Genomic DNA, 27,444 nt, shown 5'->3' on the forward strand with positions numbered 1-27,444 from the left:
AGCTGTAAAACCCCAGAGAGTCAAGCACTGGGCCATAAAATTAAGCCATGAATCCGAGAATTCCAGACAAACGATATCGCATTTTCTTAGTTTGTAGAAGCTAATTAATGGATTCTATATTAATAGTGTTATAATTAAACTACTTCTATAGCGCCGAGTTCCAGCTAGTTTATTTACAGGCGCTTGTACAATTCAATCTATTTCATGTCAAATAGACGTGTTTAACCATTTTATCTAAATATCTTAAAAAAACATTTTACGATTAATACCCCAACTCTTTAATTTTAATCATCTTACCCAGAACCCGGCGTTACCACAAGGAAACAACTGAATGCTGGGAAATGGTTTTCCGTCCATTTCAACAAGTCCAAAAGAGATTCAATATATTTTATTAAACTCTTGGAGAACAACAACAGTAATATAGGATCGCCTGATTCCTCTTGGCTGTAATTATATCTTTAAGTATGAAAATAGTAAGAACAATAAAGACACATCAAACAGATGACACATTCCTGTCTGGTATTTTTCCATCAAAATCTATCAGCTCCTTCCATATTTCCCTCGCCAGTCCTGGAGAGACTTTGTTCCCCGACAGCTTATTTCCAATGGTAAACTCCTCTGGGTCCGGCGAATTCTGAAGCCAGTAGGTAAATCCTTCCACATCAACCAGAGTGGCGCGACAAACAACACCCATGACGCCTGTCACAAACACGTCCTCTATCGGAAGGTAAGGGAGATAACTCGAGGTATTAGTGATGCATCCAATAAGGTCACGTGACAGCACATACGTAGTCCCCGACGCATAATACGGATAATCATGATACGGATACATTTCAAATGATACAGCCCAAACGCCGTATCTCCGTACGGGACTTGCTGTGTAAATGTGCCCAATTACACTGTTGACAGGGTGCGCTGTTCGAAGGAATTGATAAAGCAATTGCACATGCGTGAATGTGTCTTCATCCGCCTTGAGAACATATTCAGCCGCAGGGCATGCTGTCGCCACAAAATGTAGTCCCATCAATGTTTTCTGGGTAAGGTTCTTGTAGCTGTCTATGAAGTCACCCTGCAATACATCATTGTATGTTTTGCTTTCTCGCCGAATGAGATACTCCATGCTTGGCATCTTGACCTTTCCAAACAGAAACAATATCTTCACCGGAAGTCTGACGTCAGATCCGGGCCACGCACTGCCGTGACCTACACTTCCCCATGTGTCTCTGATAGCGTCGCGGACATTTGTGTGGGAGTGCATGGAACAGACCATTATGACCAGAAAAGGAGGGTCGTCACACAAATTCTTTGGTTTTATCACATACTTGTCCGGTAAAGGATTTACAATTTCTTCCCTTGGATTAAAATAGTCAGTTAACGTCATTGGGTGGGAGTCCCTCACTATTGTGTATTTTAAACTTCCCAGCTTATCAGATGTGATGTAGTTCGTGAGATTTGCTACTGGGATCTTGGTGGTGATTTGGTCAGATTTGTCCACTAGTGGGTACCTCCGTGACGTCATCCATAGCACGATGCTCCCAAGAAGTATAATGACGTACAGGAAAACTTGTCTTAGAAGGCGTACACGACATCTGTAACATGTTAAAATTAGAATTATTTTGAGTTATCTTGCATTCGATGAAAAACATCAAATATTTAAAGCGAACTCACAGTTTCTTGACGTTAACGAGGAATCAACTAGGTAAATCAGTTCTAAATATTTAACCGATAATAGCAATCGAAAGTATATTTTGCGAGAGTGAATAACTGAGTTTCAACCAGACAAAAAGATATTAAACAACATTGTTTATCAAAGGTTACATGTAATTTCAAATCGTCTGATGAGACCACTCTCACATCGCCTGATGCATACACTAAGAAAATTGCACTATGTACACACTATGGGTAGTAACATTCGCCTCAAGTGCAAAAAAAGAACATTGTCTCTTTGCCTCGTGTATACGTCTCTTGAACTCATGTACCCACAGACAACATTGTCTGTTTAACTCGTGTTCACAATAAGGCTGCATCATATTATGGGTATACCGGTATACCAGAATGCGAAATTGTAACGATTACGTATCGTGATACATTTATGGTGTTCCGGTATACCGACAAAAATAGCTCTCCAATTTTAACTCAATTAACACCGCACGGACGACTTCCGTCCGTACACCACTAAATTTTAATGGTGAGAAAAAAGATATTGATGTATATTCAGGTAATAGGGGTGTTGGTGATGGGTGGGAATTGGGCGGAAGTCTTTCCAAAAGATTGGCAATGGATCTACTTAAAAGTGAGTGAGTGAGTTTAGTTTTACGCTGCACTCAGCAATATACAGCTATATGGCGGCGGTCTGTAAATAATCGAGTCTGAACCAGACAATCCAGTGATCAACAACATGAGCATCCATCTGAGCAATTGGGAACCGATGACATATGCCAACCAAGTCAGCAAGCCTGACCATCCCATCCCGTTAGTCGCCTCTTACGACAAGCATAGTCGCCTTTCATGGCAAGCATGGCCACTTTAAAGTTGTCAAAGTACGGACGTTTCGAGGAAATCATAAAATTCGAATAAGCTAATGAAAAAAATCAAAAGTTTTCATAAAAGTTGTCAAGCTAGGTGGCAAAAGAAAGTACAGGTAGGCAAAACTAAACATTCTGTAAAAACGTTATACCTGGTGACCGGTGAGTATTCTGACAATCAATGTCCGGGCACAGGGACCAGAAAATAACATCACCCCAACGCAGCTCAAATGATGGTGCCGTGCCAACACGGGAAAATGGTAAATCATGTTTTAAGTATACAGCACCTGATGCACATACTAAATTGTTAAATAAATATGGTTATCTCATAGCATGATAACACAGTTCATAAAAGCACAACAAAGATATGCCAAGACTGACACGAGATGAGAGAGAGAGGAGGAGCCATCGGGATGGCGGAAATGGGAGCAACACAGGTCCAAATTGCAGGAAGGTTCGGATGAAAGCCACTGACAGTAGCCAGGCTTCTACAACGATACCGCCAGACAGCAAGGACAGACGACAGGCCCAGAAAAGGAAGACCACCAGTCACAACACAAGACTGACGAATACGGATCATTCACTTCGTGACGGCTGCAACAGCCCTGGGACATCGCATCAGCCAACGCACAGTATTTCGTCGAATTCGTGCTGCAGGAATCAGAGCATATCGTCCCTTCTGATGAATGTCCCAAACCGAACAACATCGACTCCAGAGACTGCGATGGGCAAGAAGAGTTCGAGTCTGTCAAGTGAGACAGTTTACCGACGAGAGTCGCTTCAAGTTGTTTCAGAATGATGCCAGGGAACGGGTTTATCGTCGTAGAGGTGAAAGATTAGCTCCAGGATGCGTTCGAGAAGACTAACCATTCCGTGGAGAAGGTGTCATGGTGTGGGGCGGTATTTGTGGGGAACAGAAGACTGGCCTGGTGATTGTGCAGGGGAACCTGAATGTTGTACAGTACCGAGACCACGTCATACAGCCAGGTGTGTTTCCATTCCTGCAAAACCAACCACAAGGGGTGATGTTTCAGCACGACAATGCCATGCCCCATACAGCGAGACTGACTGTGGACTTCCTCAAGCGTCACAATGTCCACGTTCTCTCATGGCCTTCTTGCTCACCGGACATGAACCCGATGGAGCATCTGTGGGACCATTAAAACAGACGGATTAGAAGACGCCAACAACCCCCTGTGAACAGACAAGAGCTGGAAAGTGCCCTGAGGGAAGAGTGGCCAAGGATACCACCACACGGCATCAGACGTCTGACGTCATCGATGAGGCGACGGATCACAGCATACATTGGGACACGTGGGGGGTCACACACGCTGCTGAGACTCAAATTGTTCCAAGGTGAACTGTTCGTGAACTTGAAAAATCTTGTACACTTGTTCAGATATCACTGCAAATTGGTACTTCGGACCCCACCGTTGTTCCATAAATCCCCACATGTTATGTGTCAGAATGTGATTAGACGATGATCTATAATTATTCTCTAGCATAAATTGCACATTTAACCAAAGCCATTTGTTGTGTCTTTTTCACTGTTAATTAAAGTTGACCTGTCCTTTTTTGTCGTTTCGTTTACTTCAACGTCACTAATTCCGTCTTTTCGTGCGATCACGTTATGTAAGTCAAGTGACATCTCCACTTTCGTCGCATCGATCTTCAAGCTCGGACACGATGTTAAAGGCGAAAACGATTGCATAAGAATACTTGTCATAGGTGGACATCTAGCATGATAGGTCCAATGATAGGTGATTTGCTGAATAGCACTATTGTGCCCAAAACATTTGCCTAAAAGTTTCCGTTAATGAGGAAGGTAGACATTGCTGCAATATGATTGACTGCCTCAGGTTATTTGTATGATTTTTACCAATCATGAACTTTATAGCAGACTGTCGCGAAAAAGCGTCTTTAGAAACTAATCTTTATCCAGTAATATCGCCACTTACAACTGCCAAAATACTCCCGGCAACCTTCCTGTGATATTATGATTAGTACTTTCGGACGATACAGGCCATTAAATAAATCTTCTCGAGTGCTTTATAATCATACGGGGCTTTGAAAACGGAGGTGTTGTGTCATGTTACCGGGCGAAAAATAACGGCTGTCGGAAAATAAGAGACTTTTCATATGATTTAATTAATCTTTATGCAATTGTTTCTGATTACGTGAAAATGAAAACAGAAATAGGCAAGGGGGTGTTATGGCATCTTACAAATGGATTACTTCGGGGTTTATCTGGACACTGTAAGCAGATTAAAGTGTAAAAAATAATTCGATTTTTTTTCATACGCGTATGTAAGTTGAAGTTGTATTATTTAAAAATACAGAATAAAATTACCTTTCGTATTTATCTAAAGAAATTTATAATTCTAAATTGTGTATGACATATAGTAGCAATTATGTTCCACGAGCTGATATTTTCCTTGATAAACATAGGCTTCTATCATATTATAAAGCTATGTTTCTCATTTTCAATTTTTTCCATTATTCCGTTCGGTCTTATGAAAGTGCACTTTACCTAATCTTTGACTTTTCCTTATCTTGAGTGTCTTGTTAAATTTCTTTATGAAAAAGTGTGGCAAACGTCATTCATGAAATCGGTCATGTTAATACATCTTTTATTCAAAGACACAGGTGCTTATATCATTAAATGTGCACTTCAAGAACATGAACGTGACTGCAAATAAATGTTTCGTCGGTAGAAGTAGCACAGACTCTTTAAATTATTTGAAATTCCACATCCTTTGCTCTTAAAAGAAGTTCAAGTATACTGGACAAAATAGATTAGGGATACTGATGATGTTTTATCTGTATGTCAATGAATAAATACATATCATAATTTTAAAATTTACAAGTATCCCTAACTATTTTTGTCCAGAGTATATAAATAGTGTGGGTGGGTTTATGGAGGACATGGTGTAAGCTCGTTTCAGTTGAATTTGTCATATATATGAAATGAGAAATCATACAGTACTGTTGAATTTGTCATATATGTGAAATGAGAAATCATACAGCTTAATTTGTCATATATATGAAATGAGAAATCATACAGTTGAATTTGTCATAAATGAGAAATCATACAGTTGAATTTGTCATAAATGAGAATTCATACAGTTTTCTGTGTTAACTTTCATTTGGAAAGCAGTCACAATTTGAAAAAAGACTTTTTGACAGGTTTGGGTTCTTTCAGTGTTGGGCTGGTATTTATTTTTTGGAAAGGACTAATCACATAAAAAATAAAGACTATATAAAAAAAACGACTAGCCCAGAGGACCACTTAAAGTTTAGAGTGAGTGTCGATCTCTGCAAAGTTTTTAAAATATAAATATAAACAGAAGAATGTTCTGGTTTTCCCTGTGTTTACTTTGAAGGAAGCCATACAATCCACAATGGTTACTCACATATCCTGTGATTCAATTTCAAGGTAAAAGAAAGTTAAAAAGAGGACACATCTCAAAAGCTGTTCTTTTACAATATATCGCAATACCTATCGCAATGTAGGAGAGGGTATCACAATACGAAATTCAGGGCGATAAACAGACCCTGGTTAAACCAAGAATATTGTCTCTTCGCTTCGGTTGCACACCAAGAACATTTTCTCTTTGCCTCATGTACACACTAAGAACATTGTCTCCTCACCTCATGTACACACTAAGAACATTGTCTCTTTGCAACAGGTACACTCATAGAACATTTTCTCTTTGCCTCAAGTACACACAAAGAACATTTTACTCTCGCTTCATGTATACACCAAGAACATTGCCTCTTTGCCTCATGATCCACACATTATTGTGGATTTCTCAAATGTTTTCGATTCTATTTATAAATTATCCAAGCTACGGATGGTTTTGAATCATGATGGTATTTCACCCAAAATGTTCCGTAGTATACAATCGATTTATGATAAAGCACGTGCCTGTGTTAAAGCTAGTAATAATCTTTCAGAAGCATTTATATGTGGTTTGGGCTTAACAGATGGAATTCTTTAACATCTTTGATTCTAAGGTGGTGCCAATTTTAATGCATGGCGTAGAGATCTGGGGTAGGTCATATTGTAAGCAACTTGAATCAGTACAAGTTCTTGAGTGTAAACGCTTTTTGTGTGTTAATCCGCAACTTACAGCCATGTTGTGCGAGGAGAATGTGGTGGATACCCACTTTATATAACCATCTATAAAACTTGTACAAAGTATTGGATAAAGTTACTTAATATGGCCGTTTACCGATTTCCCCAAAATGTTATGATATATTGCTGCAGTTAACGGAAAATGTAAATGGACTTCAGCAGTAAGATCCCTTCTGGTTTTGGATATATTTGGGACAGACAAAAAGTAGATTGTGCTGAAGCTTTCCTTTCAGAGTTTGTTTTCCGTCTGAAATGTTCATATGTTTGAACAAGAATGGCGTACATGTCTGGACAGTAAATCTACCTCGTATTTTGCTATATATCTTATTATAATAATGTAATATACTTTAATATACTAACCAAACATCTGTTGTTAGAAATTTAGCCTGTAAAGGAATTTAAGGACGTCGCATGGCGCTGGTACTTCCACTTTTTGTTTCAGACACATTTTGTGAATGGTGGGTGACCCTTTTCGGAAAACCAGGTGTCATCACCGATTTTAGTGATCAGTCCGTGAAATTTCAACTATTTTTCACTTTACAGTTTAGAACATTCTTTTTTTCCTTCAGTTACCTAAGAGTGATTTTAATTTTTCTTTTGCACTGGTCTTCTATATTTGACAGTTCAGATTATACGAAACATATTGCTGTTGATGTCAGCAGCAAGAACATTGGTTGAATACGATCGCACTACTCGAGATTTCCTCAGTTCAGGCAGGAATCTCCCTGTTCACTATGTCTACTTATCAATTTAAGTGAATTGGTTAAGTCTATCAAAATTATCTGTATACCTGAGACTAAACGAAACTCGTAATATAACTGCATTAACCATTAACTGTTTTGCCCAGTCTGTCTCATAGTCACTGAGCTACATGTTCCCTACTTCCTGGGCCTCCATGCAATGCTAAAGCCCTAAATGAAGCAAGTCTAAATTCCCCCAGGTTCAATTTCCCATCAGACTGGGGCTCCCATTCAATTTTTATTTGTTCCTATCGAAATTACATATATTCGGAGACTAAGCCTTCATCAACCGTCGCGGATGACGGTGCAATTGTTATCTGAGAAAGTTGTGTGGGACGTGTAGAGTAAGTGCGTTTCACGCCCTACTGTCTACAGTCTGATTCGTACGTTTCAGTGTTGGCAGTGCCAAGACGCTGGTGCTTAGGATGAAAGGAGGGCGCTCTGAAGGATATCACATTTCAACAGATGTTACTGAACTAGACGTACAGGAGTTTAAGCACAATGGTGCGCTGTGACCTTCGATACATTTACATGCAAAGCCTTATTTTAAACGCAACATTCTTACCTGTTTGACACCATCATGAACTTGGAACAACTGACCAAACACCTGGTATTCGGTATCCCGACGATATAGTCAAACCAAGTACATTTTCTTATCAAACTTGAACTCCTGACTGCTGAGCATCGCTGTATGGGGTAGTCCATTATGCTGTAGGGGTGAGCAGTAAGTTTCTCTGACGACGAAGAGGCTTTGCTCCGTGTTCAAATGTCTTGGCAATATGCACAGACGTAGCGGTTCTGGACATATACTACTTCGTAATAGCCCTTACCTATCAAATGTTGCACAGGTTTGGTACGAGTGTCATAGAGTGTAATTCGTTGGGTCGACGTAAAAACTCTCTCTCTCTCTCTCTCTCTCTCTCTCTCTCTCTCTCTCTCTCTCTCTCTCTCTCTCTCTCTCTCTCTCTCTCTCTCTCTCTCTCTCTCTCTCTCTCTCTCTCTCTCTCTCTCTCTCTCTCTTACTATGACCACTTTTTTCTGTATACGTTCATTTCAGAGATACGTGATGATCTTTACTACATCCAGTTAGTTTCATGCGCTTTTAGGAGCTGTAAAACCGTTTTATCCAGATTCACATCAGGTAGTCTTTCCACACAGTAAGCTCACCGAAATATCGTTCAAAACCGTGACAATCTACATCACTGTTAAGAGGATATATATGTCTGACTGACAACACGTTCACATGAAATACATTTGCCTCTCCTGTTCTGTTATTCATTTCATTGCAAGCACATAATCTGGACATGACTTGATTCCAGCTAGTGTGTATTTGGTATGCCATTGTGTAGAGAGGCACCGGAGACATATGATTGTGAGTTTGAATCCAATTTTCCCAGGATCATGTTTCAGGGTTTCTGGACGTTTCTGAGTTCGCAGCACAGTACCTGGTCAGGCCCTTGTTAATGGGTTTTACCAAAGTGGTATATGCTGAGGGGGAAAATTTTATACAAAATAAATGCCACTGAGTTCCAATAGGTATCAGGTGTCCAGTGTGTCCGGAATGCTCTGATCCCTCTGCAAACCTCCATCTTTGAACTTTACAGCTACTTCATGTCACTTACAGCTCACTTCACGTCACCAGAGACCATATAATAGACATAATATCTATATATTCTATCATAAGGTCTCTGACGTCACTTACACCTTACTTCACGTCACTTATAGCTCACTTCACGTCACCAGAGACCATATAATAGATATAATATCTATAGTATCTATTATAAGGTCTCTGACGTCACTTACACCTTACTTCATGTCACTTACAGCGTACTTCGTGTCACTTACACCTTACTTCATGTCACAGCTCACTTCACGTCACTTACAGCGTACTTCATGTCACATACAGCTCACTTCATGTTACATACAGCTCACTTCATGTCACATACAGCTCACTTCATGTCACTTACACCTTACTTCACGTCACTTACAGCGTACTTCATGTCACTTACAGCGTACTTCATGTCACTTACAACGTACTTCATGTCACATACAGCTCACTTCATGTCACTTACAGCGTACTTCATGTCACATACAGCTCACCTCATGTCACATACAGCTCACTTCATGTCACTTACACCTTACTTCACGTCACTTACAGCGTACTTCATGTCCAGCTCACTTCATGTCACATACAGCGTACTTCATGTCACTTACAGCGTACTTCATGTCACATACAGCTCACTTCATGTCACAGCTCACTTCACGTCACTTACAGCGTACTCCATATCACTTACAGCGTACTTCATGTCACATACAGCTCACTTCATGTCACATACAGCTCACTTCATGTCACTTACAGCATACTTCACGTCACATAAACCTTACTTCACGTCACTTACAGCGTTCTTCATGTCACTTAAAGCGTACTTCATGTCACATACAGCTCACTTCATGTTACATACAGCTCACTTCATGTCACTTACAGCATACTTCACGTCACATACACCTTACTTCACGTCACTTACAGCGTTCTTCATGTCACTTACAGCGTACTTCATGTCACTTACACCTTACTTCACGTCACGTACAGCGTACTTCATGTCACATACAGCTCACTTCATGTCACTTACACCTTACTTCACGTCACTTACAGCGTACTTCATGTCACAGCTCACTTCATGTCACTTACAGCGTACTCCGTGTCACAGCTTACTTCATGTCACTTACACCTTACTTCACGTCACTTACAGCGTACTTCATGTCACTTACACCTTACTTCACGTCACTTACAGCGTACTTCATGTCACATACAGCTCACTTCATGTCACTTACAGCGTACTTCATGTCACTTACACCTTACTTCATGTCACTTAGAGCGTACTTCATGTCACAGCTCACTTCACGTCACTTACAGCGTACTTCATGTCACATACAGCTCACTTCATGTCACATACAGCTCACTTCATGTTACATACAGCTCACTTCATGTCACATACAGCTCACTTCATGTCATTTACACCTTACTTCACGTCACTTACAGCGTACTTCATGTCACAGCTTACTTCACGTCACTTACAGCGTACTTCATGTCACTTACAGCGTACTTCATGTCACTTACACCTTACTTCACGTCACTTACAGCGTACTTCATGTCACTTACACCTAACTTCATGTCACTTACAGCGTACTTCATGTCACATACAGCTCACCTCATGTCACATACAGCTCACTTCATGTCACTTACACCTTACTTCACGTCACTTACAGCGTACTTCATGTCCAGCTCACTTCATGTCACATACAGCGTACTTCATGTCACTTACACCTTACTTCATGTCACTTACAGCGTACTTCATGTCACAGCTCACTTCACGTCACTTACAGCGTACTCCATGTCACTTACAGCGTACTTCATGTCACATACAGCTCACTTCATGTCACTTACAGCTCACTTCATGTCACTTACAGCGTACTTCACGTCACTTACACCTTACTTCACGTCACTTACAGCGTACTTCATGTCACTTACAGCGTACTTCATGTCACTTACACCTTACTTCACGTCACTTACAGCGTACTTCATGTCACATACAGCTCACTTCATGTCACTTACACCTAACTTCATGTCACTTACAGTGTACTTCATGTCACAGCTCACTTCACGTCACTTACAGCGTACTCCATGTCACTTACAGCGTACTTCATGTCACTTACACCTTACTTCACGTCACTTACAGCGTACTTCATGTCACTTACACCTGACTTCACGTCACTTACAGCGTACTTCATGGCCAGCTCACTTCATGTCACATACAGCGTACTTCATGTCACTTACACCTTACTTCATGTCACTTACAGCTCACTTCATGTTACATACAGCTCACTTCATGTCACTTACAGCTTACTTCATGTCACTTACACCTTACCTCACGTCACTTACAGCGTACTTCATGTCACATACAGCTCACTTCATGTCACTTACACCTAACTTCATGTCACTTACAGCGTACTTCATGTCACAGCTCACTTCACGTCACTTACAGCGTACTCCGTGTCACTTACAGCTTACTTCATGTCACTTACACCTTACTTCACGTCACTTACAGCGTACTTCATGTCACTTACACCTTACTTCACGTCACTTACAGCGTACTTCATGTCACATACAGCTCACTTCATGTCACTTACAGCGTGCTCCATGTCACTTACACCTTACTTCACGTCACTTACAGCGTACTTCATGTCACTTACAGCGTACTTCATGTCACTTACACCTTACTTCACGTCACTTACAGCGTACTTCATGTCACATACAGCTCACTTCATGTCACTTACACCTAACTTCATGTCACTTACAGCGTACTTCATGTCACAGCTCACTTCACGTCACTTACAGCGTACTCCATGTCACTTACAGCGTACTTCATGTCACTTACACCTTACTTCACGTCACTTACAGCGTACTTCATGTCACTTACACCTTACATCACGTCACTTACAGCATACTTCATTTCACATACAGCTCACTTCATGTCACATACAGCTCACTTCATGTCACTTACACCTTACTTCACGTCACTTACAGCGTACTTCATGTCCAGCTCACTTCATGTCACATACAGCTCACTTCATGTTACTTACAGCTCACTTCATGTCACATACAGCTCACTTCATGTCACTTACACCTAACTTCATGTCACTTACACCGTCCTTCATGTCACAGCTCACTTCACGTCACTTACAGCGTACTTCATGTCACTTACAGCGTACTTCATGTCACTTACAGCTTACTTCACGTCACTTACAGCGTACTTCATGTCACAGCTCACTTCACGTCACTTACAGCGTACTTCATGTCACATACAGCTCACTTCATGTCACATACAGCTCACTTCATGTTACATACAGCTCACTTCATGTCACATACAGCTCACTTCATGTCACTTACACCTTACTTCACGTCACTTACAGCGTACTTCATGTCACTTACAGCGTACTTCATGTCACTTACACCTTACTTCACGTCACTTACAGCGTACTTCATGTCACATACAGCTCACTTCATGTCACTTACACCTAACTTCATGTCACTTACAGCTCACTTCATGTCACAGCTCACTTCACGTCACTTACAGCGTACTCCATGTCACTTACAGCGTACTTCATGTCACTTACACCTTACTTCACGTCACTTACAGCGTACTTCATGTCACTTACACCTGACTTCACGTCACTTACAGCGTACTTCATGGCCAGCTCACTTCATGTCACATACAGCGTACTTCATGTCACTTACACCTTACTTCATGTCACTTACAGCTCACTTCATGTTACATACAGCTCACTTCATGTCACTTACAGCTTACTTCATGTCACTTACACCTTACCTCACGTCACTTACAGCGTACTTCATGTCACATACAGCTCACTTCATGTCACTTACACCTAACTTCATGTCACTTACAGCGTACTTCATGTCACAGCTCACTTCACGTCACTTACAGCGTACTCCGTGTCACTTACAGCTTACTTCATGTCACTTACACCTTACTTCACGTCACTTACAGCGTACTTCATGTCACTTACACCTTACTTCACGTCACTTACAGCGTACTTCATGTCACATACAGCTCACTTCATGTCACTTACAGCGTGCTCCATGTCACTTACAGCGTACTTCATGTCACATACAGCTCACTTCATGTCACATACAGCTCACTTCATGTCACTTACAGCGTACTTCATGTCACTTACACCTCACTTTTCATCACTTCCAGCTCGCTTCACGTCACAGCTCATTTGTCGTCACTTTCAACTCACCTCACGTCACTTCACCACAGGCGTCAGACGTCCCCTGTGAAGATCAAGGTTAGAATTTGCCATCAGCGACATTAATAAAAGGTGACAAACAAACAAGCAAACCAATAAATGTCTTCTAGTTGAAAAATATCATCCCTAAACAATGTCTGGCCGACAATCAAATGCTTCTAATTGTCGCGTCCCTTGCTTTAAACCGGAAGACGTAAAGACTCTGATATGCGGCATCCTATGGAATACTGTAAGGGACATTCTCGCGATCTCGACCTTTGGAAACAGACCTAAAAAGACAAAAGTGCGAGAATGCGAGATTGCGAGAACGCGAGATTTGTGTCTTGTGTCTTTTGTCTTTTTAGGCTTGTTCCCAAAGGTCGAGATCGCGAGAATGCGAGATCGCGAGAATGTCCCTTACAGTATTCCATAGCATCCACAGTAAAAAAAAAATAAAATTGTTCAATAACGACCCAATATTGCATTCCCGATTGTTTGTTTACTCTCGCCCGCGCCGTGTAAACTTTGTCCGTAGTTTCACTTCAAACGTGTCAAGAGTTGCTTCCCTTGCCATTCAAAACCACACAGAGCGACGACACGTGCCGTTAGAAACGATGATGTACGACAGCTGACACCAGCTGCAGTAGGGAGCCCCAATACATCACATGAGTTTATGTTTACATATTGTGAGTCATTATTGAATTTCTCAAACAGGCGCGTGCAGATCTTTCACTGAATGTATGTATAAATGAATCTCGCATCCTAGAAGTTGGGTGATGACTTGCTTGACAATGACATTTGAATCTACGTCGAAACGTCGCCTATACAGAATAAAGCAGTTGTATATCCAGCAAAACAGTTTATAAACGGACATGTTCAGACATGGGCAGGAGACGATCCGGGTTAGAATTGATCTTCAGCAACACCATGCTGATCTTCAGCAACCCAAGAGACGACTTAGAGAGAGAGAAAGGGAAGGGGGGGGAGCGGAGGGGGGCTTTCTATCACTCCAGTGTTATCGCTGGATGCTCCCCGCTGGGAACGACCGTCTGTGGAGGGAAGGAGTACATCAAAGATTGCACCCGATGTTTGGACAGGGTACAAAACTATCAGTAGCGTGTGCTGGGAATAGAGCTGCGACGGTGGGGACTAAGGATATAACCTTGCGCTGTGTTGGGATCAGTGTGAGTGAGCATAGTTTTCCGGTAATATCACAGTGGGGGCCAGAAATGGGCTTCACACGAAGGGAATTGAACTAGGCGTGGTCATCGGCGTGACGAGCGAAAAGAGTACAGAAAATCCCTAGTTAGTTAATACATGCATTATATCATATTTATTCGAGTTCAGGGATTGGAGAGGTGTTTGTTTGAGACAGACGAAATGTCTATTTTCGATGCGTCATGTGCTTTAAGGAGAACATACAAAAAGTTCAATATTGAAACAAATCTCTAAACTGATTCATGATCACCTTTGCGACTTTCAACTTCGTGAAGTGATAAACCCCGTGGGGTAGACATTACATACTAGCAGTCTATCACTATTCTCTGTCTCTTGACAAGTGAATGAGTGAGGGGGGGGGGGGGGGGGGGGTTAAAGCTGTTCTGTACTTTGTTTCCGTTATATCGCGGGCGTCAACGTGAAGAATGTGAAAAAGGTTATGTTCTGAGATGTCGTCGTATCCCAATGCGTAGATTGATGCTCATGCTTTTGATCACTGGACTGGCTGGTCCAGACTCAATTATTTACAGATTGCCGCCATATAGATGGAATATTGCTGAGTGCGGCTTAAAGCAACAGATCAAACAGTGACATCAGCGTAGACTTGCAGAAGTCTCAAAGATAATAAATAACAGTTTAAACAATAACTTTTATGAAAAAGTACAATGTAAAGAATGCATTGTCCCTCTAAGAGACTCGTGTCTGTATAGTCAGCTTATCTAGATTCGCCTTTATCAGTTACTATACATCCATGTGATGAGCACCCAGTATGCGAAACAGCCATGAGCCCGCTAGCCCTTGGCTAGTACAAATCCAGTCGGGCCAGTAAATGTGCACTGTCACTGGCCCGACTGGTTAGTGAATTTTCACGGAGTCATCTTGTAAATACATGTATATCACTATCTCCGACTTGTAAGTTATAACACACCTTTTAATCATGCAAGGTTATGCGTTATTTTGTGGGCTAGTAACTTTCAAGAATAGCTAGCCCGACTGGCTCGCAAGATTTGGAAAGTACATCCCACACTACTACCACCAGTTGTAATCATCAGAGCAGGATATCAAAACGCCATTAATCGCTGCTCTCTATCTGGCGAACAGTTGAATATGCTTTAGTGACATTTGTTATTCAAATGCGGTGTTTATGATTAGTCGAGACAGCTCTGATGCTACGGTGAGTTCGCTTCGGCTGCTGTTGCGGTTATACCGGTTTTTATCGCAAGCACATTGATAACACTTTGAGAGTTTAATATTGATTTATTTCATGAAAGTTGTAGCAAGCTGTGCAGTATATAATATTAAATGATACGGTCCTTTATACTCATGCACATCAATATACTGTACGAGGCTGGGGTAAAATGGTGGTGTCATTTCAAGGGAGACAGTTGACAAATAAAATGTACCGTACATTTTAGTTAAACAAAGCTATTAGATGAGGTAGATTTACAGTGGTAAAAAATTTAAATTCGAAATTAAATGTTTCTCGAGCACATTTTTTTCAAAGTGACGAGGGCGGTGGGACTTTTTTAAATTGTTGATAGAAAAAAAGAGACGAGGAAGGAACACATTTTTTATTCTTTCTCTCAGAAATACAGCTTGGGAATTTTAGCAGTTGTTAATGAGTTGTAGATTCAGTCGCACTCGTTCTAACAGACACCCATTCTTACAGTGGACAAATGGGTGATCGGGACGCAGCCCAGTCAAAATTATATATCTTTTATAAATGGCAATGAAAATGAAAGTGACGCGGCGGTGCCTGAGAAACGTTTCAATGTTTTTATTCAGCCTTAGATCTTTCAAAAGTCTATGCGACAATAGAGCAAATTATGAAATTAGCTGAATAAATGAATAATGACAACTGATTTAATTTGACAGGCGAGTTATATAAAGAACATGGCGATGTCAGAATAAACATGACAGCGGAGGACACTCTGGTGTCCAAAGGCATAATGGTGTTTTCTGAGCTACACACTAATTGACCGAATTACACAGGTGCACTGCTTTCTTCATACATTTTGTCGAGATGCCATTATGTAACTGAAATAACGCTTAAAGCGGTCATAGACTCGGGAATTCCAGTCAGACAACAATCAGCATCTTACCAGCGTAATATCATGTCAGCTTCTTGATAAACCACTACGATGAAACGAGTTCTCTCCCTTTACACGTATGGGTTATCGCTTTCTTCTAGAGGTGGGCGAGCATAACAGCCTTGTTTTACGCTGAAAATAGTGGACAGCTGCAAAATACCTAAGACTGCTCAATGGGGATTTTCACTGCACAGGGAATGCATTTTTTATAGTACTAATACCCCATCTGGGTCAATATATACCTGGATGGCAGTTTTTAGCGTTACAAGCCCCTGTGGGCGGTGTATTGTTCACATTTTGAATTTGAAAATGTCCATACATGTCACTGTTGTACAATGTTTTCAATTTCTATGAATGCACAGAATATAAATGGAAGGCTTATAAAGCATAACGCCTTAATACGTCCTTCAGCTCACATTAATTTAAACCCGAGAACCCAGAATGAACACGTACATACCTTACTTCGAAAACACAAGGCATTTCTTAATCATTTCCAAACATCAAGACACTTTATTGAAAATTCAAGAACAAAACAGTAAACTCGACATACCAAGCTGCTATGTCGACACCTGAATTTCATTGAAAACTGAATATTTCATTGGAAACTATTTTATAGTATGCTGAAATGCATGATAAACTGTAAACATAAATTCAGCAATGGACTTCGCAATGGTTAGCTTTCTTCATTGATTATATATGAACTTATCAAAATAAGATCTTCAATGTTTATGACAAGAAATATAATTTTCAAGATAAAAAGAAATAGCGGTGTGATCATTGTGGGCTTCCGTTCCTTGATCCATGATCAAATTTACATGTGTTCTCATGATCCATGATCTAATTTACACATGTGTTCTCATGATCCATGATCTGTTTTACACATGTGTTCTCATGACCGTTACTAATCATATATGAAGTGATTCGGAAAGTCGCTTTTAGAGCTTTCACATAGACAAGAGGGTAGTGTTGTCAAGGTTTCAGTTATGCGCATACTATACAAATTTACTGTTATCGCCATTATTACATTTAGTCTGACTTAAAGTCACTTTCCACTCAACATAGCCCAGTGTACAGCTACAGACAGGTCCAGAGTGGGACTGCAGAGGATCGCACCCCAGCTTATTTCCTGAGAGTTTATTAAATGACCGTTGAAACTACCGTGAAGATAAAGTTTCGCCCAGTCGACAGTGTCAGTCTATTATTACGTCAGTGGGGTCTACTCTTGCAATCTAACAAACAGGTGCACTGTCCCGCCACAATTGAACTCGCTTTGCACGTTTTTTCAAACCCGCACGTGCTAACCTTTGATCTGTGTGACTAGTGAACATGTGTCAAGGTGAGTTTTAGACTTAATTTTCGTCGTGAATCTCAAACAAATCATTCGCTTTATCATTCACACTGACATTTACAAGCATCGCCACTGGGCAGGAGGTAAGAGTCCCTCCCGTTCCCCCATCCAAAATACTATTTCTAAACTGATATATACTAGAATTATTTACAAAACATAACACAAGAATCACTAATGGGCTCACAAAAATAAGTAAAAGCCGTCAAAACGCAATAATACGGTTGAACCACATAGCGTTACCCCTGTTGATCTGCGGATGAAGGAAAATGGGGGGTCGGGAGGAACCCTTTCCGGGCAGGATTATAACCACACTTTCACCATTTATAAACATTTGCTGTGTGTTTATGCATTCGATTGTCGCACAAGCACACCCGGACCTGTGACCGTGAAGAGGGGGGTTAATGGTGTTAAGACGAGTTCATCACCTCATTGGATTTCGGTCACAAGCTATGGACTTTCTATTCTTCGTTCATCCCAGGCTCCACAGAGATGGAGGTAAACGCAGTTTAGGTTATCTGTTTTACTGAAAGTTTAACCTGTTTTAGTTCAGATATCATAGGTATTAAAAGACTGAGAGTTCACGTTTCTGTCTAAAAAGTTTTTACTACATCACCATGGCGATAATACCGATAGCCTTGATGATGTTCTTATGCTTGATTGGAGAGTGTACCCTTGTTGATGTTCCTATGCTTGATTGGAGAATATACCATTGATGATGTTCCTATACTTGATTGGAGAGAGTACCCTTGTTGATGATCTTATGCTTGATTGGAGAGTGTACCCTTGTTGATGATCTTATGCTTGATTGGAGAGTGTACCCTTGTTGATGTTCTTATGTTTGATTGGAGAGTGTACCCATGTTGATGAGCTTATGCTTGTTGATGATGTATTTATCATCTGGGTAAACGAATTTGATGCTGCTACGGTGAAAAACAAAAATGTTATATGTGCTGTATTTCTGTTGTGCTCTGTATATGTAAAGTGAGTGGGTTTAGTTTTACGCCGCACTCGGCAATATTCCAGCTATATAACATCCCCGCAATTGGGATACGATGACAACTCAGCGAGTCTGACCACCCGATCAAGTTAGCCACATCTCACGACCTGCACTGGTTACTGAGGGGCGGTGAGGTAGCCTAGTCGTCATAGCGTTTGCTCTTCACGCCGAAGACCAGGGTTTCTGATGTCTCCCGCCGTGATATTGCTAACAGCGGCATTGGATCTAACTCACTCACTCACTTACTGGTCACCGGAGATCAGTTCTAAGCCTAGTCTGCCACACTCCTTGAACCACATTATTTGCCCTACTGCCTAGCTCTCTCTGCAGTGCAAAAGCCCTAAATATAAAAGTCTAGAATCTCGCCCTCTCTGGGGCTTCTTTTTTTCACTTAGGTTTATTTACATAAGTTTATTTGTTACTCCCAAAATTATATTTATTCAGAGACTAAGCACCAGTCTATTCCAACCCGGACCGTCACGGGTGGTTTTCATAAGTCGGCCATCTAACCCACTCAGCCACAGAGACTTCTTTGTTGCACTTAGGAATACGTGGATCTTCGTGTATTTGTATGGTATTTGTCAGTAATTATAACGATCTCAGACGTTAAGTGTTGTGTATGTAAAAAGTGGTGTAAATGCCATGCTACTCTTAACCCGAGGTATTTAAATGCACACGCGCATGTATGAGTAAGTAACCCTCTGAAATACCATGCCAGAGTTCAATAGATATCCCCACCCCCACACAGTATACCTACAACTCAGTGTGTGATACCCTACACCTTGAGCACTTGGTAGACCGAGTTTAGTTTTACGCCGTTCGCAAGCAATGTTCCAGCATTATCACGCCGGGGGTCACCAGGAATGAGCAGCACACACTTTACCCATGAAAGAAACCAAATGAGGGATTTTGACATGACAAACGGACGCTTTAACCACAGGGATACTCAACCGCCCCACGCCAGTGTTACAGTACCTCAGTAAACGTTATTTATTATAACATGGATTGGTTGGTTTCAGTGTGCCCTGGCGGATTTCACCTACAGTGCAAATACTTTCCCGCACCATCGATCACTGATTTGTCTACTACAGGTGAGATATTTTCACAAACGAAAGAAACAATATTTAAGGCGTTAAACACAGGGATGAGAATGGAAATTTTCATTTACAGCTGAAAACTAGTCGGGGGTCTGGGGGCGAAGCCCCCCAGAAGCTCCTGGGATTTTGGCATTTTACACACTAAATATGGCTTCTAAAATCAATATTAACACTGTATATATATTTAGACGTTTCAGAAAAATTACCCTGGGGATGTAAAAAAACGCGGATTTCCGCGGATCCGCGGAAATTTCTCATCCCTGTAAACACTTGTTCACCGATCTGGATACAGGCAAATATGAAATAATTTGTGTGTGTGTCCCCAAAGCCTAACCTTGATTCATCAAATCCACTGGGATAAATGACGGATCTCCTCTTAGTCGGAAACTATTGTTTCGGACTTTACTAATTAAACAAATGTCAGTTTTAATTGTATCGACATTGCAAGTGGTTTATTCACCTGGTTGTAACATCGAAATGAATATCACATATAAACATGTTTCGCGTTGACGTATTTGCTTTAGCATTTTGAAGTCTGACAAAATGTCGAAAGTGGTTAAGATGTTTCGGAATAATAAATAACATTGACTATAATTGCACATCAGTATTTGGCAGACTTTCTTTGCGTTTTTTGTTGGTCCCTTTGCAATATGCCAAACAATGTCATAAGACTTGAGGTCAACTGCCTCGGGCATATTAGGCAACTTCCTCTTCTCCCTCTTCCTCGTCAAATTCTCCCTCTTCCTCGGCGGTGGCGTCCTGGTACTGCTGGTACTCAGACACCAAGTCGTTCATGTTGGACTCGGCCTCAGTGAACTCCATCTCATCCATGCCCTCGCCAGTGTACCAATGGAGGAAAGCCTTTCTCCTGAACATGGCCGTGAACTGCTCGGAGATGCGCTTGAACAGCTCTTGGATGGCAGTGCTGTTGCCGATGAAGGTTGAAGACATCTTGAGACCACGTGGGGGGATGTCACAGACAGCTGTCTTGACGTTGTTGGGGATCCATTCAACGAAGTAGCTGCTGTTCTTGTTCTGGACGTTGAGCATCTGTTCATCGACCTCCTTCATGGACATACGACCACGGAAGATGGCGGCTACTGTCAGGTAGCGACCATGACGGGGATCACAGGCCGCCATCATGTTCTTGGCATCGAACATCTGCTGGGTGAGTTCGGGCACGGTGAGTGCACGGTACTGTTGGCTTCCTCTGGAGGTGAGGGGAGCGAAGCCGGGCATGAAGAAGTGAAGTCGAGGGAAGGGCACCATGTTGACAGCCAGTTTACGGAGATCGGCGTTCAACTGACCAGGGAACCTCAGACAAGTGGTCACTCCGGACATTGTGGCTGAGACTAGATGGTTGAGGTCACCGTATGTGGGTGTGGTCAGTTTCAGTGTTCTGAAGCAGATGTCGTACAGAGCCTCGTTGTCGATACAGTATGTCTCGTCTGTATTCTCAACCAACTGATGGACTGACAGAGTGGCATTGTAGGGTTCGACGACTGTGTCGGACACCTTTGGTGATGGCACAACGGAGAAAGTGTTCATGATTCTGTCGGGGTACTCCTCCCTGATCTTACTGATGAGGAGGGTGCCCATGCCTGACCCGGTGCCACCACCAAGAGAGTGGGTCAGCTGGAAGCCCTGAAGGCAGTCACAGCTCTCGGCCTCTTTGCGAACAACATCCAACACGGAGTCTACCAGTTCAGCACCTTCTGTGTAGTGACCCTTGGCCCAGTTGTTGCCAGCACCGCTCTGACCGAACACAAAGTTGTCTGGACGGAAGATCTGACCGAAGGGCCCAGATCGGACAGAGTCCATGGTGCCGGGCTCCAGGTCAACCAAGACAGCTCGGGGCACATATTTGCCACCTGGAAATAAAGTGAAATTGAAAATAAGAAATACTCATCTTATTATAACTGCTTCAATACAATGACATTTTGTTTAAGAATGTCCTTTTGAAAAGTGGTAAACTACAGAGAGCTTAAAAGCCTTACTATGTAAAATCAGAAATCAAACTTTCATCCATGGATAAAAAATGATATAAAACTAAACATAAATGCTAGTTGTATCTTATATTTCAGTTCAGTAGTGAAGAAGAGTTCGTCCACAGATTGCTAGCCAACAATTGATATTTTATCATGCTTAATTTACAAATGATGTTTGAACATGCTTTATGTACAAATTGTAGTCACTTCATTATGACGAAATGACATTTCATCGCCTTAAAGAGATATCACATTGTGTGTTGAGGGGGTCGGGGTTGAGCTGCATTTCAGAATTCCTCACCTGTAGCTTCATTGTAGTAGACGTTGATTCTCTCCAACTGGAGGTCTGAGTCACCGTGGTATGTGCCGGTGGGGTCGATGCCGTGCTCGTCGGAGATCACCTCCCAGAACTGTAATAAGAAATATGACCTAACTTAATCAGAATATTTATTCTTATGCAACAAAACGACTCGTGTTTATTTACAATTACTTGGGAAAACACAACAGCATGACATATCACATCGTGTTGACATACCATGCCATTTGCAGTAGCCCCAGGTTTATTTGTACAAGGAGTGTTTTGAGCGTGAACTCAACCATATAAGGAAAACATTTGACGAAGCTCCTTACAAAGATGCCCTTTGCTCGTGTCAATCTTGTCAGAGCGGTTTGTGTGGTGAGCGACGTGGACGATTTACCTGAAGAGCCAGCGAATGTTAAGTGTGTTATTCCCCAGTAGGCCGGGGTTTACTTGAACGTGATAGTCTTCGTTTACACAGTCTTCCAAACTCCCCACTCCAAATATGTCCTGTGTATCTCCCTGTCCGCGTACTTTGTTGACTTTAAACAGTGCCGCCATGTTGGGATATGTCGGACCAGAACATTATCTGGGACCACGAGATCTTACTGCTAGATCTAAACATTTTTTTAAACTTTTTTTAAAACAAAATTCCGAATAATTTTTCATTAGGTAAGGGTTCCGCCCAAACCTCCCACCCCAATCAAAAGCCAACATTACAAACTGACATGCACATCTCACCTTAAATATACATTTAATAAACTAGAGCGGGCATAAAAAACAATCAGTGAACTGATGGAATATCACACAGGGGAAGGTGAAGATATTCCATGTAAAAAGAGGGGATACAGGCTGAACTCTTTCCTTTTCATTATTTTATATTATCAATAATTTCAAATTGATATGCCCACAACAGTGTTTCTCGTAAAACTACCTTTGGTGTAATATCAACTTACATTGTCCTGTTCAATATATCGTGATAACCAGTTGAAATAGTGCCATGAATGTATAAGTGAAGGGTTCGAGAAAGGTAGGATTCGCGGGTAACGCTCAGGTTTAAATCGTAACGTTCCGACCTAGACAATACCCTCCTCGCCCATTGGACGCCTCGCCAAACATGTGTTGTGAATTTCATATCTCAATGAATGACACCAACAGACGGGCGGTGGTTGCTGGGGCAACGCCCTGCCGTCACACCTGTGTCCTCGTGGTCCACATACCATCTCGTAATTAAACGATTTGAATCTGTCTCAAAAAGATGGGAAAATGGGACAGGTGGCAAGCATGAATTTTAAATTTCACGGAAAAAGGGTTGGGGGGATGTGAATGTTGGTAGCAACTTTACAATGACTAGAAGATGCTGACATACACTCCATTATCATAATATATGCAGGGCCGCCATTCAGTACCGATCATATGACTCATTCACTCGTAGTGATGGGGAAGGTGATTTACTGAAAACAGACCTTTAACTTGGCAATAACAATATTTATCATTTATCAGGTAAATACATCATGAGATTTTTGTTCGCGAACATCAACTACCCAACCCTTCCCGCCAGTAGCCTTTGTCTATAGCAGACCACGCCGGTCATGCTTCACGGTTTTTCTCTGGCCTATAAAATGGCGGATCGTGCAAATGAATATCCCTTCCTACTTAACTTGGATCGAAATGTGCGCCCAAAACATGATTAAATGCCAACACGCGTCAGTATGGCGATGTTATCATGTGAGAGGGGTGTCCCACTTAAATCAGATTTCTGGCCGAGTGGGTTGAGTTCAAAGGCCACTTTCAACATATTCAACAAAATGTGTCCTACCTTAGCTCCGATCTGGTTTCCGCATTGTCCAGCTTGTAAATGTACGATTTCCCTCATTTTGACTTGTAACAGAGACCTAGTAGCACGAACACTGACGAGAAACTGAGTATGCGCTAAACAGCCACCGACCGGTATATATACTACTAATTATGGAAGCGGTCAACAGAATCGCCTGTTGTTAGCAACCTCGGTTGTGTCGACGTAGCTGATTGGTTAATTCAAACCCGTCGGGTATTGTGATTGGCTGAGAGACCTCGACAAGGCCTACAATTCGCATTTCAATATTGATCCTCACTCCTTAACCCTTTTTGCTAAGCAACGGTCGTCTTGCCCTCCATGGCTTACCACGTGATCTCCTTGAAGGATCCGTAACAAATTCCTTGGTAAGACCAACAGCAGTTATTTCCCTTTAAACGTTATGAAAATAGTAGGGGCTAGTTATTTTGATGGGATATATCCATGGTTTAAAAGGAATGTGAATGACATTTGCTGTTAAGGGTTGGTTCTGTGTAAAATCACAGTGGACACTTACGAACTGAGTAGACTTAGGACTACCCAAATAAACCCACAGCCTTCTAATTATGGTTTCAGAGTAGGGTGTTGAAAAAATCCACGTTACGAATTTTTCAAGAGATTGTAGTTACTGAACCTACTCCAAAACTGTTTGACAACACTCCGTTTATAGTTTTTAAATCGATTTAAAGACTTACAGCTTTCGTTTTCTTATCCTTTAGCACTTGATTTTGTGAAAACATGTAAGATAAACCGACGTTCACGACACAATGATTGCTTTTCTACGTTTTTTTAAGTTTACTGTTTGACTATGCCCGCTTTCAGTACACATGCACTGAATTATGTGCAAGTAAACAACAACAAAATCACAAATTGCTAAATAAGATGTCGTCTCTCTGATTTCTCCTTTTCTCTTATACAGTCTTTCAGTTTGCCGCCCCTACCCTGTCCTCACTCGATCTTCACGCACGCACGCACGCACGCACACACGCACGCACGCACGCACGTGTTTTGTGTCTCATGTATTCCCCAAACAAGCACGCCAGTATATAAAACAAGCACATACTCATGGTGACTAGTGACGGGAATACATTGAACGCATTGATAAGCGGGGACATTTAACCACTACAAAACTTCAAAAGCCGGGCGGTGTTGCTTCTTTAGTCACGTCCCTTACTCACCGGGTGCCCTACCTAGGGGTCTATGTTTACAAACATGTAAATTATGTATATTGGAGATCACATAGACAGGTAGTCAGTCTCTCTCTCTCTCTCTCTCTCTCTCTCTCTCTCTCTCTCTCTCTCTCTCTCTCTCTCTCTCTCTCTCTCTCTCTCTCTCTCTCTCTCTCTCTCTCTCTCTCTCTCTCTCTCTCTCTCTCTCTCTCTCTCGTGTGTTCACATATAAGATAAGATATTTGTTGCATATCACTCCGCAAAGAAACAGTAGCAATATTCTATAAACTACGGATATAAACAGAAGTTACAGACATACTGAATTACAGACACATAATGATGTGCATCAAAACAATTTTACAATCCATATGTAGTATTATCACGTGGAAACGATATGAGGAAACTATGGTAACACATAGAATTCATTCATTGAAAATTGTAAATGTCAAGATATATTTTTTAAATAGTTTCAGGACTTCTGTTTGAAAATAAATGTTAAAAATTGTTATTGGAGTGAGGCAAGTTTGATTCCCATTCTTTTGCTATACTTGGTGCAAGATATTAAATGGTATTGTTCATCTTCTAAGACATAGCACATTTCACAGACACGTTGTTGTAGCGGGGTTGCAGGCTTTTCTACATCTTCCAGATTCAATTTTGAGATTTTGATTACTTAACCGTAGTTTTGAACAAATGTGACCTGTGAGATTTGTTTTTACAATGAAATGGATAGTTCTCATTATGGATGACTTGACCAATCTACAGGTTCTTAATTTGTCATTTGATGTAGGAGAATCACTATGTGCTCGTGTGTATGTGCGTGAGCGTGTGAGTGTACATACATGTTCGTGCATGTACACGTGCGAATTCGTTTGTTTCTAAATACATGAATATGTGGAAATATATGTGCATATGTATGCACGTGCAAGTAAAACAAGTGAGTGTGTGTGTGTGTGTAAATATGTGTTTGTAGGTGTGTGTTTAAGCGTGGGGTGGGTGGGGTGAGGAGATGGACATCAAATACGACAGCGATACGACCATCTATGTTTAAGATCGGGCCTGGCTTGAGTGTGGTGTGTTCGACGTGTTAAGCCTGTGACTGGAGCTTGAACAGTTCACCACTTGACATGCTCCTGTCAGGAAGTAGACAAACACAAAGCTAATGTCGATAATGAAACCGCGTCGCCCAGGTCGTGTGTCACTCCCTGTTCTGCTTCCCGATGTAGCATAGCTGATATCTACACGAACCATAACAGGACAGCGGACCCTTGGCCTCGTTACTTTCTATTTCCATATTTGTAAGCGTGCTCGTTATGGCGAGGACCCGGGTTCGATTCCCCTTATGGGTACGATATGTCAAGCGTACTTCTATTGTCCTACTCTGTGCGATATTGCTGGGATGTTGCAAAAGATCGGCGTAAAACCGAACCCAGAAACCAGAAGTGTATTTCATTTGAGAGGTAAAATAGTGAAAGACATTAAAGGAACACTGGTTATAAGTGAAGACACCAGGTGTTCACGAGACGAGTACTCATGTCCTGCGATACCGGAAGTAACCGTCATTCACACAATGTGCAGGAACAAGGAAGTCTAGTCTGTCTATGTAGTATACCTCTTAATGAAGCATTTTGTGTTTCTTAGGTTCAGGTAGGAACCCTGCTCATTACGTCTCCTTAATTTTCAATTTGAAATTAATTGGTTGTTTCTGTCAAAAGTATCTGGACTTACTATTTAGAAACAAAACGTTAGTAAGAATTATTGCATTAAAAAGTAACTCACAATCACTAACCACATTAATTTCCCAATTCTTCCTGCAATACCAAAACCGTACATGAAGCATGTCTAGATTACCTCACGTTCAGGTTCAGATCTCACTGGGGTTCCTTTTTAATCCAAATGTTACTGTGAAAATTATATATATTCAGAGATTTGCGTTAGTCTATTTTTCGCCGTACACTGCTTCTAGCCCCTCTCCGTTCCCCTCCCCCCACCCCTTACCCCTCTAGCTGGACTAGCCCATTCATTAGCCTGGTTCTAATTACAACACAAAGTGACATGTGATATGTCCCTCTATCTGTCCACAGACTGCCCCAAGGCACGTGTTATGTCACAGGAAATGTTCCAGGCCATTGCCACTGTTAGCCAACATCTGTGGATACGAATCACATTGCCAAATTCTGAAGCTCAGGGCTAC

The 27,444-nt window shown here is 41.5% G+C and overlaps 2 protein-coding genes across 2 annotated transcripts; both read right to left on the minus strand.

The window, feature by feature from the left end:
- Window positions 1–376: 376 nt before the first annotated feature.
- LOC137258948 (beta-1,3-galactosyltransferase 1-like) lies at window positions 377–8,077 on the minus strand. Its single transcript, XM_067796645.1, has 2 exons — window positions 7,969–8,077; window positions 377–1,589 (listed from the first exon to the last, which is right to left on the minus strand). The coding sequence occupies exons 1-2, from the start codon at window positions 7,983–7,985 to the stop codon at window positions 494–496; spliced, it is 1,113 nt and encodes a 370-aa protein (XP_067652746.1). The 5' UTR covers window positions 7,986–8,077; the 3' UTR covers window positions 377–493.
- A 12,308-nt stretch (window positions 8,078–20,385) lies between these two features.
- On the minus strand, window positions 20,386–24,425 carry LOC137258125 (tubulin beta-4B chain). Its single transcript, XM_067795688.1, has 3 exons — window positions 24,067–24,425; window positions 22,251–22,359; window positions 20,386–21,832 (listed from the first exon to the last, which is right to left on the minus strand). Exons 1-3 carry the CDS (start codon window positions 24,121–24,123, stop codon window positions 20,658–20,660), a joined length of 1,341 nt encoding a protein of 446 aa, XP_067651789.1. The 5' UTR covers window positions 24,124–24,425; the 3' UTR covers window positions 20,386–20,657.
- Between the last annotated feature and the right edge of the window lie 3,019 nt (window positions 24,426–27,444).

The sequence above is a fragment of the Haliotis asinina genome, chromosome 12 (genome assembly GCF_037392515.1).
Source record: "Haliotis asinina isolate JCU_RB_2024 chromosome 12, JCU_Hal_asi_v2, whole genome shotgun sequence".
NCBI classification, from domain to species: Eukaryota; Metazoa; Mollusca; class Gastropoda; order Lepetellida; family Haliotidae; genus Haliotis; species Haliotis asinina.

Coding starts and splice junctions, on each gene's coding strand:
- LOC137258125 (XM_067795688.1), bottom strand. CDS start 24,123: ATGAGGGAAATCGTACATTTACAAGCTGGACAATGCGGAAACCAGATC. Junction 22,360..24,066: donor GAAACCAGATCGGAGCTAAG/GTAGGACACATT, acceptor TTCTTATTACAG/TTCTGGGAGGTGATCTCCGA. Junction 21,833..22,250: donor CTACTACAATGAAGCTACAG/GTGAGGAATTCT, acceptor CTTTATTTCCAG/GTGGCAAATATGTGCCCCGA.